The sequence below is a fragment of the Sinocyclocheilus rhinocerous genome, unplaced genomic scaffold (assembly GCF_001515625.1).
Source record: "Sinocyclocheilus rhinocerous isolate Xijiao unplaced genomic scaffold, SAMN03320098_v1.1 scaffold480, whole genome shotgun sequence".
Lineage (NCBI taxonomy): Eukaryota > Metazoa > Chordata > Actinopteri > Cypriniformes > Cyprinidae > Sinocyclocheilus > Sinocyclocheilus rhinocerous.
In genome coordinates this window covers 471,293-489,826 of record NW_015655401.1, presented here as the reverse complement: position 1 = coordinate 489,826, position 18,534 = coordinate 471,293, and the positions used below count along the sequence as shown (strand labels likewise).

The window sequence follows — 18,534 nt, the reverse complement described above, 5'->3', positions numbered from 1 at the left end:
TTCGACGGCTTTCAGCCTCACCCTGCTTCATTCTACTACGTTAATAAATCATTAGCTCATCCATGAACATGATTTCTGCCCGAGTCCCGTCGGATTACATCGGCTGTGGGGATGAAGACGACAACTCCCATGATTCCACACTCAGTCACGGCGTCATCAAACTACGCCTTTGTCTATTTGTTTATTTTGAATACACGCCCTATAGCGGCAAAAATTACATATTGTGTCTTTAAAGTAACTACTTTTTAATGTAAAGTACTTGATTATAATTTTAACAGTGTGTTATACAAGATTACATTTAAAAGCAATATATTTTAAATGGACTAAATTGAAACTTTCTCATTACAGATGTGTAATTACAAATATGTTTAACTACATGACCCAGAAAAACTTTTACTGTTTTTATCACAGTGACATTTAAACAATCTTTTATAGAATTGCGCTCAATCTTCTCTTTTTGAGTTGAATTTTATAAAATGTTTGTTTTTATAATTTTGTATTCATGATCTGTTGTTGAATGTTCCACTTGTGTCTGCCATGTAATGGCCAATAAAGCTGAGATGGTGATAAATTTAAGTATGACATACATGTTTAAATAGATATGTCATTACAGTGTATTTTAGTTTTTGAAATGCTTGTCAGTACATTCAATACACTAACCATATTTCATGAGACAACAGAAATAATAATGAGATTACCAGGGGTGTGGACTCGAGTCACATGACTCGAGACTTGACTCAGACTCGAGTCCCAAATTTGATGACTTGCGACTCGACTCGACATAATTAAAGAAGACTTGAGACTCGAATTACTGTGAATTTGATATGGTAATTAATACTGAGACACTAATTTGGGCAAAGAGCACTAATGACTTGTTTAAGACTTGAAGCTAAAATTTGAGGACTTGCAACTCGACTTGGACTTGTCTGTCTTGACTCGGGACTTGACTCGAGAATTGAATGCAAAGACTCGAGACTTACTTGTGACTTGCAAAACAACGACTTGGTCACACCTCTGGAGATTACATACAAAGTCCTCCCTGAGTGGGTCAGCCCTTGTAAGCCCTTTAAATTTCAACTAATTGCGTTTCATATCATTTAAAATTATAATACATTTTTATTTAATTGCAATTAAGTGTCTTGAAAACTTTCAGTCTGCACTTATATAATATTTAAGCATATTAAGTAATATTTCCATAATACATACTCTTTTTAGAAGTATGCTAAAGTGTACTTTTGAAACTTACAAGCTGTTTATTTCTCTACTCTGAATCATCCAGGCAGTATTTTGATGAACGGAGGTTTACACCATGGGTTTCCCTCACTGTGCATGGATTTATGGATAGTCGTGGGGAGCCACAGAGCATGGATTCCTCAAAGGTGGTGAAAACTTCTACAATTTAGTTTACTTCAAGAATCAGGACTACTGGTTACACATGGCTACCGGAGCTCAAGATGGCTGCCCACCCTAAAACAATGGACATTTGACATGTTTTTTTTCTTTCTTCATGTGACTTTGTTATAATGTGAAATATAAATGTAAAATGTATGCCGTTGTTTCAAGTTTTTTTATTAAAATTAAATTATATGAGGACAGGAGTAAGTAAAAAATAAATTATATGAGGACAGGAGTAAGTAAAAAAAAAAGTATATAATATCAATTTATTTGGACCAGTCATTTTCACAGCTGTTACATGATCAGAAACCTAAAAATAATTTTTACAGATTGTACAATTTATGGCATTTAGTACATCAACTATAAGAAATAAGCCTTGCCATTATTTATATATATATATATCTAATTTGGCCAGCATTTGAAACTAAATGCAGATCACATATGTACAGCTAAGCCTAAAGTCAGAAAATGCTGACTTTTGTCAGTGAAGTGACTGGAACAAAGTTATTTTTCCTCAGGTATAGAGTCAGCAATGTTTTACATCAAACTACAACACCCTGTATACAGAATTCAAAAGACATCCATAATAGAGAGAGGGTTGGGCTCAAATAATGTCTCTCAAAAAAAAAAAAAAAAAAAACCTTTTCAGATATTGCAAAGCTGCATTAAGAAAATTAGGATGCGTTTCTGTTTTTTGTCTTTTAGGGTTATTAACCGATATTGAATGTTAATTGTCACAAATCAAACTAGTTTCACTGACATCAGTTTATATCAGTTTAGTTCTCAAATTAAAATAACTGAACAGAAGCATTCAATAAGTATAATAGAAAGAATCGAAAGAATTCTATTTCCACAATCATAAATATAATTTCGTAAACAAGAATTCATTTTACAAAACCATTTGGGAAGGGGAAAACATACACAACCATCTGTTAATCCATGTTAAGGAACCACTTCAGCAAACTATCTATGGTCAATAAATACTGGATACAATTAAAAACATATATTAGTTTCACATTTTATTGCTGGGGCTGAGCTGATGAATTTTTTCCTGTAAAGTATTTGTAAAACAGACCAATTACAAGCAAAAGGTTTGGAGCCGAGTAAGAAATAGTGCATAGATGTCTGTACCAGAAGCATGTAGCATGAGGTTTTGAAAATAACTACGATTTGAACAGGACGCTTCATTGCTAAAAAAATCTAAATATGGACGTTGAGAGGTAGGACTTTAGGACGGGGGGAAATTTTTTTTTGTGGACAGTCTCAACCCATTTTCTGACTCCAACCCCACCCATGTTATAAAAAAATTGTAATGAAAGAAAGCCATTCTATTTAATAACAGTGCATACTAGCTAGTCGCTACAGATGTTTGGGGTGGATTTCAGTAGGATCTTCCCTTAGAGATGGCTGTTTAATCTCCAGGGCTCTTCTGGTGATACAGCAGTCCAATCTGTTTGAACCAGCAGAAAAAAAAGGAGGCAGATTTAAAACGCCAGCATCCTTTATTGACTCATGAGGGACACACACCATTCAATTTCATAATGTCATAAGTTATTAAATTAGAAATATTGTGTCAACAACATTTACATCAAAATTATTTGGTGGTATGTTACTCCAAAGCAAACCGTTTGTACGCCAAGAACATACAAATGTATGAAAATTTTAAAATTAAGCCAGCAAAACGTACAAAATTGAACTTTGATACAAATAACTGTTAATTCCCACTAAGCCAGCACCTTGCAAATCCACATGTACTTAAGTATTCGTTTTGTTCACTTGATCGTTATTATGCAAGTCGGAAATTCAATGTGCTTTTCCTTTAATGCATTAGTAGCTTTAAAGTCTATATAACAGCACTGATGCTAGATGGTGTCATTTTTGTTGGCTTCAGTGTCTGCTCTTCTTGATTTAACTGTATCCATTCATAAAAATGACTTTAAAGGGCTGGATATAAATGCCAGCAAGAGGTGAACGAGGCTTGAGACGCCTTATAGTTGCTGAATAAAAAAGTACCTACTGAAAAAAAGCCTGCTACCAACTAAAGACTTGATTCTAATTACAATCTGTTAGTGTAGCGATAACCAAACCAAGACAAGCGCAAAATTCTCATGCATCCCTTTCTTAAATTACACTATTATACATCTTTTCTCAATCTGTCTGCATAGGTGGTGCTTCAAAAAGTAGCCCAAATCCGTAATACCTCTATGACAAAGCATTTCATTACTTTAGTCCTGATACAAGAGATTGAGCAGAAAGATGACAGGAATTGACATATATCAAGGCATTTTGTCCTTCTGCACAGTGCAAGATTTATCACAAACTTTGCATTAAAGTCATTATCAAGTGTTTCTGTAGTCTGAAGAAAAGGAAATACGTCCTGGACGAAGATGAAGTGCGGGTTTGACCACGCCAGTCTTTCTCTGTTAGAGAGTTCCATCATAATCCTACTAAAAAAGTAACCACTGGCAAACCTTGTTTAAATAACATCAGGCACTTGAGGATGGAGGTCGTGACACCCGTAGGACATTTAACTGACTTAGAATTCATCGATTTTCTTCTGGAGATATTTGAGTATGGAGTCCATTCCCTGAGGAGAGCCCCAGACCCTCTTAAGTGCCTCACATTCCCTCTCGTTGGCCTGCTCCAGGGCGGCCCGGTTAATGTTCCTCACCAGTGCTTTGGACTCGCGTAGAACCTTCAGTGTTTCCGGCAGCATCACCATGACAAATAAAATGAGGGGAACAAAATAAGGAAGAAAAGGAAAAGAAGGCACATGATTTATGGATGTGGATGCATTGTGAATTTGTTCAGAAGTGAACTGTTATCTGCAACTGCATTTTAACAAAACAAAACAAAAAAAAATACATGATGTACTAATACTTCAAAATCTTCACAGGTCTAAGAGAAGGGTTTAAAAGACTGTAAAAACAGCAGAAGTGTCACAGTTAAGGATTAAGCTTATTTCCAATTTATTCTAGAAATACTTTGAGGATCAAATGCACATGACCTACAATGAGAGGTCATTAAAGAAAAAACCACAGTATGAAAGGTGGAGGGGAATGTGTGGATGTATGCGTTAAGAAAATGTGACAAAACAAACAAACAAATGAAAAGATGACTTACAACTGAATTACAAGATACTAGCTCCTTAATGCGGGCCATGACTTCCTGTGTGAAGGTCCCTGGCCACAGAACCTGGGACACAAGTCCTTTGGCACAAGCCTCCTGAGCTGTCAACTTCCTCCCACTCAGTAGCATTTCATTAGCCTACATTGACAGGAGAGAAACAAGAAATCAGAATGAAGAGGCGATGAGAAAAAAAAAAACTGTGTACACTGATGCACTGCACATGTCTCACCTCTCTTTAGTCCAATATTACTGACTCTCTTTCTTATGTATTAGTCATTTAGAACTAAATTTTTATTCTTACAAGTTATCCACATCTTTTCTCCTTAATAACTGTTTATTTTGTTTTCCATAGTTTAAGTACACAGTTTCTTTGTAGGCAGCTAACATGTGAATCTTTTGCCAATATGAATGTACAGCTACTTGTCATGCAAATAAAGTGCATTAAAACTGAAGCAAAGCAGAAGGTAAATATACACAACAAGATAAACAAACTAAAGGGGATGATGTGGTCATCAGAAAACTTGAAAATAGCAAATTACTTAAATGTCTTTATAATATTATGCTTACTTATATATACACTGAACAAAATTATAAACGTAACACTTTTGTTTTTGCCCCCATTTTTCATGAGCTGATCTCAAAGATCGAAGACTTTTTCTATATACACAAAAGGCCTATTTCTCTCAATTATTGTTCACAAATCTGTCTAAATCTGTGTTAGTGAGCACTTCTCCTTTGCTGAGATAATCCATCCACCTCACAGGTGTGGCATATCAAGATGCTGATTAGACAGCATGATTATTGCACAGGTGTTGAACAGAGAGTTGGACTTGTAACCCAAAGGTCACGGGTTCGAGTCTCAGGTCCGGCAGGGATTGTAGGTGGGGGGAGTGAATGACCAGCTCTCTCTTCCACCCTCAATACCATGACTGAGGTGAGACTCTTAAGCAAGGCACCGAACCCCCAACTGCTCCCCGGGCAACGCAGAAATATGGCTGCCCACTGCTCCGGGTGTGTATTCACGGTGTGTGTGTGTGTTCACTGCTGTGTGTGTGCACTTGGATGGGTTAAATGCAGAGCACAAATTCCGAGTATGGGTCACCATACTTGGCCACACGTCACTTCAGTTTTTATTTAATTTAAGATAGATTAACTTTAATCCTGATGCTCCATAACTTTAAACTCAGATTTAAATCTCAATTAGGGATTAAATTTAAACTTAAATTAAATTAAAGGGATTAAATTTAAAAAAGGAGGTTTAAATAAAATAAAGTGCATCTTGGTGTCGGACAAATGCCTCAATGTTTTCATTACCTGCTTGATTAGCTGTTTGTTCTAACAGTCTCTCTGCGTAGCAGTTTATACATACGCCTCAGATTTTACCTTACAAGTTTCTTACTTTTAACATCAAGAGCTACTTTTGTCAGAAAGTTTTTTAACAGTATAAATGTATCTTTTGTTAACATTAAAAATGTATTTACTGTCACACTTATCAATTTTACGCATCATTGCTAAATAATTTTTTAAAATTTCTTTATATATATATATCTTACTTACCCTAAACTTTTGAATGTTAGTTTATCACGGTTTACAAAAATATTAAACAGCACGACTGTTTTTAACAGTGATAATAATAATAAGAAATGTTCCTTGAGCAGCAAATCAGCATATTAGAATGATTTCTGAAGGATCATGTGACACTGAAGACTGGAGTAATGATGCTGAAAATTCAACTTTGGAATAAATCACATTTTAAAATATATTAAAATAGTAAAAGACATTTTTAATTGTAGTAATATTTCCCAAATAATGCAGTTTTACTGTATTTTTGAACAAATAAATGCAGCCTTTAAGCATAAGAGACTTCTATATATATATACATACAAACTAGTGCTGTCAAAATTAGAGTTAACGCAGGCGATAATTTTTTTTCAGTTTAACGCGTTAAAAATATTTAACGCAATTAACGCATTTAGACGCAGAACGTCTTTACGACCACATCAAACGGGATATTTTCAGACGTGCACTCAAACTTCACCTCAGCGCCAGGTGTGAGTCAAACGAGTGCAGAAAAGGTACAGGTGATGAGGAGCTTCAGTAGAACAACAGTGAACTGTGGTCAGATGAGATGTTGTCAGGCCACATGTCAGTAAAAATAAATTTTCCTGTCCTGTCAGCTGTTATACTGTGCTCTTAGCACGTGCTCTTCAATTGCTCGCTCAAATGAGGCGGTGTGCGCTGTAGCTGGTATCATTCATATTAAAGCACAAATGAAACTACGAGCATGCAATGTTGTAGTTATGTCGTCAGTTAAGTCATGAAGTTACCAAAAAAGTCAATTAAAGCTGCCTTAAAATGGAGCATACATGTAAATATTTGTTATATATGAGTCACACTAAAGAACATATCTCTGAAATGCAGTGGTTTTCAAAACTCCCTCATCTAACACACCCGATTCAACTCATCAGCTCATTAGAGACTTTAAGTCCTGAAGTGAGGCAGAAAAGTTAAAGAGTTGTGAAAAAATATGATACGTGTCAGATCAGCAGCGGCAGCTCTTAAAGCAACCAAAATAACCTAATAACCCAGCTGCTGTGATGTCTGTTAATCAAAGAACAAATGAAAAAAGAGGAAATCAATCACTTTTGTAGCTTTAAGGATTCATCTATATTTTGAATTTAGTGTTTGATAACTTTATTCAATTTCTGTACATTTCCTTCTTGCTGAAGGGCACAGTTAAATATGACATTTATTGTAATGGGTTTATGTGAAGATTGTTTTAAGTTCACTTAAATTAGAAGTTATTTTTTTAAGTCTAATAAATGTTAAAATTGATAGCTCTCAATTATACTGTATTGTTGAGTGGCTTTAGTCAATGGTTAAATATTAGGGGGGAAAAAATTCATAGACATCAGTAGTATTGGTATCAGTGATACTCTCCTTAAATCATAAAAAAGATGCCATTAAACAAATATTAAAATTGTTTCTACAATAATTTGATGATTGAATGTGAAATTATTGCAATATAAAAGTACATTTAAAAACTTTAATGTTAGGTGGGATTAATCGCGATTAATTTCAGAAAAAATGTGCGATTAATTCGATAAATCTTTTTTTAAATCGATTGACAGCACTAATACAAACCTATAAATGTCCTGGAAGTAAATAAGTAATTAATTAAGAAGTTAGAGTTAAGAGTTATTATTAAGAATATTAAAGTGTAAGAAACAAAAACAAACAAACAAACAAAAAGTCATTCATGCAGAGGCACACTATTGATGTACTCACAGAGGCGACTCCCATGATGAGAGGGAATGTTACAGAGGAGCAGGCGTCTGGGGTTTGGCCAAAGATTGTGTAAGGAGTCTGGAACCAAGCCTTCTCATTGGCCCAGATGACATCACACAGGGGCAAGATAGAAGCTCCAAGCCCAATAGCAGGCCCATTCACTGCAGCAATGATGGGCTTCTTGAACTGGATGAATGTGTTGACGAAAGTTCTGAAGACAACACAAAACACACTGGTTTATATATAGCTACTATTACAAAACAGTTCACTGAAATATGGTGGTAAAATAGCTGTCAAAATATTTATAGTCTCTATCATTTTTTTTACCTGATTGTCTCTGCCATTTTGATGCTTTCTTTTTTCCTATCATCCGTGAGCCGCCTAATAAAGTAGATGAAGTCGAGGCCAAAGCAGAAGACATTTCCCACGGCGCTCAATAGAACAAGTTTACTGTCATCAGCTGCAGCTGTGGCCATGGCACTCTGAACCTCTTTCATTACCTGAAAACCATTTGAATGACGTTATATCAGTTCAGAGTGGGGTGGGTGGAAAGACCAATAACAGAATGAGTAATTTCATATATGATGGAAATCTAGTTACAAGTCAGAATGCAGATAGATGCATCAAAACAAACTGACTTCCATTACATGCGCCTTTCTTCGTCACAGTCTGGAAATAACACTATGGGCCATATTTTAACGATCTAAGCGCATGGTCTAAAGCGCACGGCGCAAGTGCACTTAGCCGTTGAAAAAATCAGCATATGCTGGTTAGGTATGTTTTGAAGCATGACTGCTGGTTTGAGCTGGTCATGAGCTGGTTTAAGCTGGTCCTAAGCTGGTCCTGAGCAGCTAAGGACCAGCTTAAACCAGCTCAAACCAGCAGTCATGCTTCAAAACATAACTAACCAGCATATGCTGGTTTTTTTCAACAGGTAGGGTGTGTCCGAATCCACTTTTGCTAGTTTAACGACGGGAAAAACGGTCGGCGCGCCGTGTACATGGTCCAAAAGGGTTGTACCTATTCTCTTAATGAGTCATGGGTGTGTTTTGGATGTAATGTGAAATAAACCAATCAGAGTCTCATCTCCCATTCCCTTTAAAAGGCAGTTGTGCTCGCGCCATGGCGGATTCGCTATTTACATGTCAAATTTGCAAGAGCAAAGACTGAACGCTTCTCCAGAGAGGAAAGGTTAAAGCAGACCATCTACAGGGCACAATAATAATCTTTTACATTGTAATCTTTCATTTTTCATATTTGGCATGTTTGTGCACTGCTTCGCGTCCCTGTGTGTGTAATAAGCAGAGTGCACGCGCATTGTTCACCCACCTATAGGCACATATTACTAACACGCTCTTTAATTAACAAAAAAAAATATAGCGCCATTGATTTTAGACCAGGTTTCAGTTGGTCAAAATCGCAGTCTATTTCAGTTGCCTCAAAATAGCAACGAGCCAACAATGCGCCTGAACACACCTCGTTTTAAGACCAGCACGCCCATGGGTGCAAACGCATTTGCTATTTAAACAACGTGGCACAGGACATGTATATGATAACTGCATTGGGCTGAAACTAGCAAAAAACACTTGCGTCACGCCTGGCGCTGCACTGGGCCTTATATGTTTACTGTATGGCATCAGATTTTTTTTTTATTTCTACCATCATACCACCTGGCCTTAATTCAGAGGATGAGGTGTCAAACTATAAAAAGCAATGAGTGAAATGTCAGGATACTTAAAAATAGTCAAAACTATTTTTGTGCATTTTAAACTGAAAGTCAAATCAACGGGAGTTATTTCTAACATGCAATATATTTAGACTCACATCAGGATTCAGCGAGTTGTTCTCAGAGGTCTTTGTAGAAAACAGAATGTGTGTAAAACCATCTTGTTTCTTAACTACAATGTCTCTGTAGCGGTAAGCACTCTCAGTTTGACGAACACTGAAGCGCAGACGCTTGTCAAAAGTTGCACGGTCCTCAAAACGCCTTTTGCCTGTCAGTCCTGAGCTGCTCATCACGCCTGCTGCACCACTCTGTGTAATGGCTGTTCCATTTGCAGACGAGGCCTCCATGAGGGTAGTCACTCCTATGAAACAACATCAAAAGCATAAATTAATAAATAAAATATTATAGAAATAAAATATAGAAATATTATAGTAGTAATAAGGTCCGACTTTATATTAAGTGGCCCTAATACCTGTGTACTTACATAGTAACTAGATGTGTACGTAGTATGTAACCACAGTGTAAGTACACATGGTACATAGTATCTAGAGCTGTAATATTTCTGTATCTACACACATGTAACAGCCCTCCGAATGGTTTGTGTAAGTACAAATGTGTAACAGGACATATATAACTACATTTTGTAACAACAATATGTATAAGAGTAACTGGAACCATTTGATCCAGGGGGTGTAAATGGGTAGGTTTAGGGGTGGAAATGGGATCCAGGGGGTGGGACCACTGTAATACCAGTGTACTTACATGGTAACTCCTCAGGAACTGTTCACTTAATATAAAGTGTAACATTCTGGACACCAACCACAATTTATATGTAAAGCCTAACTTACTGGCCGCTGCTGTGCAACATCAGAGTAATTACATGGTAAATCCATAGGAATTGTTTAATATTTAATAGAACTTAATATAAAGTGTAACACTTTCTTTACCAAAAAGTGCTGTTAGTCCTGTTACACATTTGTACTTTCAATACCAAAAAGTTGTTACCAATGTCCTGTTACACATTTGTACTTTCAATACCAAAAAGTTGTTACCAATGTCCTGTTACACATTTGTATTTACACATACCATTCAGTGGGTTGTTACATATGTGTGTTGTTACATACACAGCTGTAGATACTATGTACCAATGTGTACTTACACTGTGGTTACATACTAGGGCTGTGCGATTTGGGGGAAAATATCAAACTGCGATTTTTTTTGACAGATATTGCGATTTGATTTGCGATTTTAAATTTGCAAAGTCAAGCTTCAGCTCAATATTGTCAATAATGTGCAGCACAGTATGGGTATCATTACCCTGCTGAAAAAAACAATAGAAACCATCACAGAAATTCTTATAGTTTCCATTAAACCATTACAAAATTCCTTTTTGTTTTGGGCATTATTCCAAAATGAATTACTGTTGTTCTATTGGTTGCCATCTGCCAGATTACATCCCACCAATAGAATCCATCAAATAGACACCATTATAGTTTACATTAAAACCAAACAAATTCCCATTATAACCCTGAAATCCATAAATTTTTTTGTGTTTTAGGAGGGGTTCTATTGTTGTTGTTTTTCAGCAGGCAAGATTATAATGGTATAACTACTTTTACAGAATTAACTTAATTACTGAATTTCACAGAAAATATTTGTTTATTTTTTATAAATAAAGAACTGTATTTCTTAAGTCAATTATTAAAGTATTACATATGTTACATAGGCTGATTTATTCATTTTAAGTATTTGGGATTTTAAGAACAAGTGGAAAATGTGCTGAATGTTTCATTTCATCCAAGTGAAATTAGCAAGCAGTTAGACTGAATTTACATTCGTTTTAAACGCGGAGCCAGGCGCGAGTCGACACAGGTTGCACGCGTGCGTCAAGCCTCATCCATACTGACAGATGCGCTCGTGAAGACTTGCGGTGCGGAGCCGGGTGCGAGTATAAACGAGCATTACAAGACAGGCTGCGTGAGTGCGGCAAGCGTGAACGGCTCGTCCGTGACGCGGGATTCGCGCCGCGTGGGGCAGAGAGGAGCGAGTATGAGAAGCATTCACAGACACAGGCTGTGTGTGCGCTCTTCTGAATTGGGAATAGCCAACATGCATTATAAACTTATTTCAAATTAATCTGTTGGGGAGACAAAATGTGTAAGATAACGTTCACGTACTAACAAAAACATCTAAGAATGTATCTTTTATTCTCCAGTACTGAAAACAGAACCGATAAGGGAGCTTTTGATATGAAAGGACCAGCATAAACCAGCAAAGGACCAGCATAAACCAGCAAAGGACCAGCATAAACCAGCAAAGGACCAGCATAAACCAGCAAAGGACCAGCTTAAACCAGCATCCCAGCGTCAAAACATACCTAACCAGCATATGCTGTTTTTTTCAACAGGGCCATAGCGCTGAAGTGAACTAACCCTAGAACAGAAGCTGCTCCGGAGCAGGTATCTTCAGAGAGCAAGTCACTATGGTTACTTACATACCCTGAATGTAACCTCCGATTTTGGAACTGAAAGCTGAGGTTATCCACACGCTTATACTTAAACATACCCAGGTAGGTCACATAAACTGCTTTTTGGAATACCCCCCAGGACTCCATAGTACAGGATAGGGCTGTGCGATTTGGGGGAAAATTTTTTTGACGGATATTGCGATTTGATTTGCGATTTTAAATTTGCAAAGTCAAGCTTCAGCTCAATATTGTCAATAATGTGCAGCACAGTATGGGTATCATTACCCTGCTGAAAAAAACAATAGAAACTATCACAGAAATTCTTATAGTTTCCATTAAACCATTACAAAATTCCTTTTTGTTTTGGGCATTATTCCAATAGGAATTACTGTTGTTCTATTGGTTGCCATCTGCCAGATTACATCCCACCAATAGAATCCATCAAATAGACTCCATTATAGTTTACATTAAAACCAATACAATTCCCATTATAACCCTGAAATCCATAAAATTTTTTGTTGTGTTTTGGGAGGGGTTCTATTGTTTTTTTTTTTCAGCAGGCAAGATTATAATGGTATAACTACTTTTACAGAATTAACTTAATTACTGACTTTCATTTGTTTATTTTGTTTATTTTTTATAAATAAAGAACTGTATCTCTTAAGTCAATTATTAAAGTATTACATATGCTGATTTATTACATATGTTACATAGGCTGATTTATTCGTTTTTGTTTTAAACGCGGAGCCAGGCGCGAGTCGACACAGGTTGCGCGCGTGGGTCAAGCCTCGTCCATACTGCCAGATGCTCTCGTGGAGACTTGCGGTGCGGAGCTGGTATAAGTATAAACGAGCATTACGAGACAGGCTGCGTGAGTGCGGCAAGCATGAACGGCTCGTCCGTGACGCGGGATTCGCGCCGCGTGGGGCAGAGAGGAGCGAGTATGAGAAGCATTCACAGACACAGGCTGTGTGTGCGCTCTTCTGAATTGGGAACAGCCAAGATGCATTATAAACTTATTTCAAATTAATCTGTTGGGGATAAAATGTGTAAGATAACGTTCACGTACTAACAAAAACATCTAAGAATGTTAATCTAAGAACCGATACGGGAGCTTTAGATATGCGCTGTGACGCAGCTCTTGCAAATTACATTTTTTGTTCGTTGTCTGTCATTTTCTTTAGTTTTAATTTGCCTAACTATCGATCTGACCCAGTAGACGCCATAATCCCACTCTGTCTCTCTCCCGTCCCGCTTTTTTTATTATTATTTTTTTTTTGGTGGGTGTTTACGCAGTTGGCTAGAGCAGTGCTGATTGGGGAGAACGGAGGTGCGCTCACTCTTGCCCAGGGCAAGTAAGATTGCAACTCAAGGCTGGCAGTCATGCATATGCTCTGGAACAGAGTAATATCGCGTCCACATCGCAGGCTTTGCGATTAGGAAATAACAACGTCTCAAGTCGCGATTTCGATTCGATTTCGATTAATCGCACAGCCCTACACATTTAGTTACTATGTAAGTACACAGGTATTAGGGCCACTAAATATAAAGTAGGACCCTAACGATCAATAAGCAGCAAATTAGGAATTTATTGAGGGAAAAGTCATAGTTAATAGTGAATAAGTGTTCCCTATTCTAAAGTGTTACCACACATCATATGTAAATAATTATTTTAATATGTAAATATTTATGTATTTGAAAATACTTTATTAGTTTAATTTATCTGAATCTACACTATTGTTTAAAAAATCTTGGGGTCAGTAAGATTGCATTATGCATTATTTTTTTAATGGTGGGTGTTTACGCAGTTGGCTAGAGCAGTGCTGATTGGGGAGAACGGAGGTGCGCTCACTCTTGCCCAGGGCAAGTAAGATTGCAACTCAAGGCTGGCAGTCATGCATATGCTCTGGAACAGAGTAATATCGCGTCCACATCGCAGGCTTTGCGATTAGGAAATAACAACGTCTCAAGTCGCGATTTCGATTCGATTTCGATTAATCGCACAGCCCTACACATTTAGTTACTATGTAAGTACACAGGTATTAGGGCCACTAAATATAAAGTAGGACCCTAACGATCAATAAGCAGCAAATTAGGAATTTATTGAGGGAAAAGTCATAGTTAATAGTGAATAAGTGTTCCCTATTCTAAAGTGTTACCACACATCATATGTAAATAATTATTTTAATATGTAAATATTTATGTATTTGAAAATACTTTATTAGTTTAATTTATCTGAATCTACACTATTGTTTAAAAAATCTTGGGGTCAGTAAGATTGCATTATGCATTAAAGAAGGCATTAAACTGATCAAAAGTGACAACAAAGACATTTATAATATTACAAAAGATTTCTATTTCAAATAGATGCTGTTCTTTCAAACTTCATATTCATCAAAGAATTCTGAAAAAAAAAAGTATCACAGTTTCCACAAAAATATTAATCGGCACAACTGTTTTCAACATTGATAAGAATGTTTTTAAAGAACCAATCAGCATATATTAGAATGATTTCTGAAGGATCATGTGACACTGAAGACTGGCGTAATGATGCTGATTCGGCTTTACCATTACAGGAATAAATTACATTTTAAAATATATTAAAAAAGTAAAGTTATTTTAAATTGCAATAATATTTCAAAGTACTACTGAGTTAATGTATTCTGATCAAATACAGTAAATGCATTCTTGGTGATCATGAAAGACTTCATTCATAGACATTAAAAAAACCTCACCAACCCCAAACTTTTGAACGGTTGTGTATATTATGGATGTAAAAACATGGCCTGAAATTAATCCATTTTAGTCCAAGTCATCTGCATATGAAAAGGCTGCACAAGTATCAAAACAAATTATTACAATAATTACCAGTTACACCTAGTACTACATTTTATAAGTTGGTGACTATATCAGGGTGTGATTATTTCCTTCTGTTATACAAAGAGTAAAATTTTTTACAATAATTACAAGATTATTGTAAGTTAATTTTGATGGAAAACTAGCATCTTCATATTCGAGATAACCGATAACTGAGTATACAGCTTTTGAAACAACTCCAGAAGGTACCCTCAAAAATACTTGATGTTCTGCAGCAACACATTTGCTTTCATTTATCAAGTGCTTGTTTATTAGCGTTTATTGTGTTGTTCCATTACTGAAAACACACAATCCATTAAATTATACGAGTATGGCTGAAACAAACTAATTTAGTGGAGCTTCCAGGCCTGGAACTGAAACCCTCTCTACTAAACCTCATAAGAATGCATTATAATGTTCTCAGTATAGGTCAAGATGACTCTGCCTTTCCCGTTTAACGAGCGGACGGCAGCGGGGGTAATGGGAATCTGCGGTGGCGGAAGGGTCGTTTGCGTCCTGGGCCTCGTGCCCATACGAGCCCGCTCCTCTCCCGGTACACGTACAGCTCCGGCGGGTTTCTCCAGCAAGGCCACTTCAGGGGGCACAGCATCTGGCTCTTGGCCTCCCTGCTCCAGACTGTGCGCCGCCTCACTGGGAGACTCCTCTGTGTCAGTGCGGCTGTTCATTGGGCTCTTTGGCACTAGGATTTTGATGCCAGATTTAGCCAGGTCCATACTACGCCGTAGCGCGCTCACAGTGGGAGCAGCTGTCGCCGCTGCCATCGGGGCCATGTCAGTGACTGTGCTCATAACGGCAGTGCTGCTGCCGATGCTACTCACGCCAGCCGAACGCTTACTCTTCTGCTGCTGCGCATCGCTGTTGTGCGGTGAATGTTGTGCTGGCTGAAGCCGTTTTGTGGAGGGTGTGCTCGGGGTGGGTGGAGAGGTCTTCGCTGTGTTAGGACTCGCTGAGGACTGCTGAGGCCTGATTTGTTTGCGGGCGTTGATACTAGTGTTGCCTCCGGCTGTGCTGGGAGAGCTGCGTGTGGAACGGAGTAAAGTTCCGTCTTTCTGCTTCTCGCTGCGTTGTCGATTAAATTCATGGATGAACTCGACACAGCTGGACAGGTGATTCTCCGGCTCCCAGGTGTCTCCCTCAAAGCCGTAGCCTCTCCAGCGGACCAGGTATTCAGTCTTGCCCTTTTTGTTCTTACGTTTGCCTACTATTCTCTCCACCTAAAGAGGGGCATGCAGATAAAGCATGGTTTAGTGAAATTTATGTAAAACAATATGTTGGAAAGATTGAAAGAAAAGCATTTACTAGTAAAAGTTAGCTTATTATGAAGGAAATGGCAATTTCTATCAATATACTTTTTACTTTTATTTTTTTTTAAACCAATAGAGGTACAAAATTCATATTTTTTATTGTAGCAATTGTTATATATGCTAGATAAATGAAAAGTAGGTAGTTGTAAACACATCAAATGTCTGTATCGCCCCTTAAAGGGTCATGAAACCCCCCATTTCAGCACTGGTTAGTTCTCACCACAGTTTTAAAAAATGCTAAAAAGTGGGCGAGGTGCGCAGCAGAGCGGAGGAGGGGGAAGAGGGGAGACAGACAACACACACACAGCTTAGCGTTCTGACAGTTTCATTTCGCTCCCATCGAGTTAAAAACACAAATAAACGCACAGCCATTTGCACTCTGCATCGAAAACATTTATATGAACGCGCTTGTTGCACCTCTGAGAACTTTTAAGGCTTATTCTGTGGCGTTTAGGCTATATAAGCCTTTTGACAGGTTGTGTCAGAGCTAGGGCTGTGCGATTTGGGGGAAAATATCAAATTGCGATTTTTTTGCCCGATATTGCGATTGCGATTTGATTTGCGATTTTAAATTTGCAAAGTCAAGCTTCAGCTCAATATTGTCAATAATGTGCAGCACAGTATGGGTATCATTACCCTGCTGAAAAAAACAATAGAAACCATCACAGAAATTCTTATAGTTTCCATTAAACCATTACAAAATTCCTTTTTGTTTTGGGCATTATTCCAATAGGAATTACTGTTGTTCTATTGGTTGCCATCTGCCAGATTACATCCCACCAATAGAATCCATCAAATAGACACCATTATAGTTTACATTAAAACCAAACAAATTCCCATTATAACCCTGAAATCCATTAAATTTGTTATTGTGTTTTGGGAGGGGTACTATGTTTTTTTTTTTCAGCAGGCAAGATTATAATGGTATAACTACTTTTACAGAATTACCTTAATTTCACAGAAAATATTTGTTTATTTTTTATAAATGAACTGTATTTCTTAAGTCAATTATTAAAGTATTACATTGATTTATTCATTTTAAGTATTTGGGATTTTAAGAGCAAGTGGAAAATGTGCTGAATGTTTCATTTCATCCAAGTGAAATTAGCAAGCAGTTAGACTGAATTTACATTCGTTTTAAACGCGGAGCCAGGTGCGAGTCGACACAGGTTGCGCGCGTGCGTCAAGCCTCATCCATACTGCCAGATGCGCTCGTGGAGACTTGCGGTGCGGTGCGGAGCCGGGTGCGAGTATGAACGAGCATTACGAGTCAGGCTGCGTGAGTGCGGCAAGCATGAACGGCTCGTCCGTGACGCGGGGTTCGCGCCGCGTGGGGCAGAGAGGAGCGAGTATGAGAAGCATTCACAGACACAGGCTGTGTGTGCGCTCTTCTGAATTGGGAATAGCCAACATGCATTATAAACTTATTTTAAATTAATCTGTTGGGGAGATAAAATGTGTAAGATAACGTTCACGTACTAACAAAAACATCTAAGAATGTATCTTTTATTCTCCAGTACTGAAAACAGAACCGGTAAGGGAGCTTTTGATATGCGCTGTGACGCAGCTCTTGGAAATTACTTTTGTTCGTTGTCTGTCATTTCGAAGCTTAAGTTGCATACGTTTTTCTTTAGTTTTAATTTGCCTAACTATCGATCTGACCCAGTAGACGCCATAATCCCACTGTCTCTCTCCCGCTTTGGATTTTTTTTTTTTAAATGGTGGGTGTTTACGCAGTTGGCTAGAGCAGTGCTGATTGGGGAGAACGGAGGTGCGCTCACTCTATTGGTTAGTAAGACTGCAACTGCCACTCAAGGCTGGCAGTCATGCATATGCTCTGGAAAAGAGTAATATCGCAGGCTTTGCGATTAGGAAATCACAAGGTCTCAAATCGCGATTTCGATTCGATTTCGATTAATCGCACAGCCCTAGTCAGAGCTGTAAAAACGGTTATGCTCACCAAGTGAATGAATCGCATTTGTACCGAACTCTTATTACAAAGCAAAAACAAACCCTCTTCTTCGATCCATCCATCTCAGTCTGAAACGTCTGTCATAGCAAATCAACACATGCTGTTGTGAATAATTAAGCAAAGCATCTTCTCATAGGATAAGAACACGCAGTCTCATGAATAATTTAATAGACACCAAGCGTCATCGATGTACTATAGTCCATTGTCATGTCACAAATTGTGACGTCAACACAATGTAGATTTTAAACCCGGAAGATGTAAAAAATTAACCAGTTTTCTCCAACAGTTAAAATTATCGGATGCTAACATTGTCTTCTATGATGTGCAACACAAACACCTCTGCTAAAATCTCAGAAAAAGTAGTCTGGGGTTTCAT

At 37.6% G+C, this 18,534-nt stretch overlaps 1 protein-coding gene and 1 pseudogene across 1 annotated transcript in view; one reads left to right on the top strand and one right to left on the bottom strand.

Moving 5' to 3' along the window:
- LOC107718090 (ribonuclease P protein subunit p40-like) overlaps positions 1 to 1,539 on the top strand; it is an 8,154-nt pseudogene extending 6,615 nt beyond the window's left edge.
- Positions 1,540 to 2,404: 865 nt separating this feature from the next.
- Positions 2,405 to 18,534, bottom strand: part of cdyl (chromodomain protein, Y-like) — a 47,420-nt gene continuing 31,290 nt past the window's right edge. Inside the window, exons 2-7 of the mRNA XM_016525037.1 lie at positions 15,307 to 16,096; positions 9,637 to 9,899; positions 8,140 to 8,312; positions 7,813 to 8,023; positions 4,519 to 4,662; positions 2,405 to 4,090 (exon numbers count right to left, since the gene is read on the bottom strand). Of these exons, the coding sequence (XP_016380523.1) occupies positions 3,932 to 4,090; positions 4,519 to 4,662; positions 7,813 to 8,023; positions 8,140 to 8,312; positions 9,637 to 9,899; positions 15,307 to 16,096 (1,740 nt within the window). The 3' untranslated portion in view covers positions 2,405 to 3,931. The remainder of the gene's footprint in view (positions 4,091 to 4,518; positions 4,663 to 7,812; positions 8,024 to 8,139; positions 8,313 to 9,636; positions 9,900 to 15,306; positions 16,097 to 18,534) is intronic.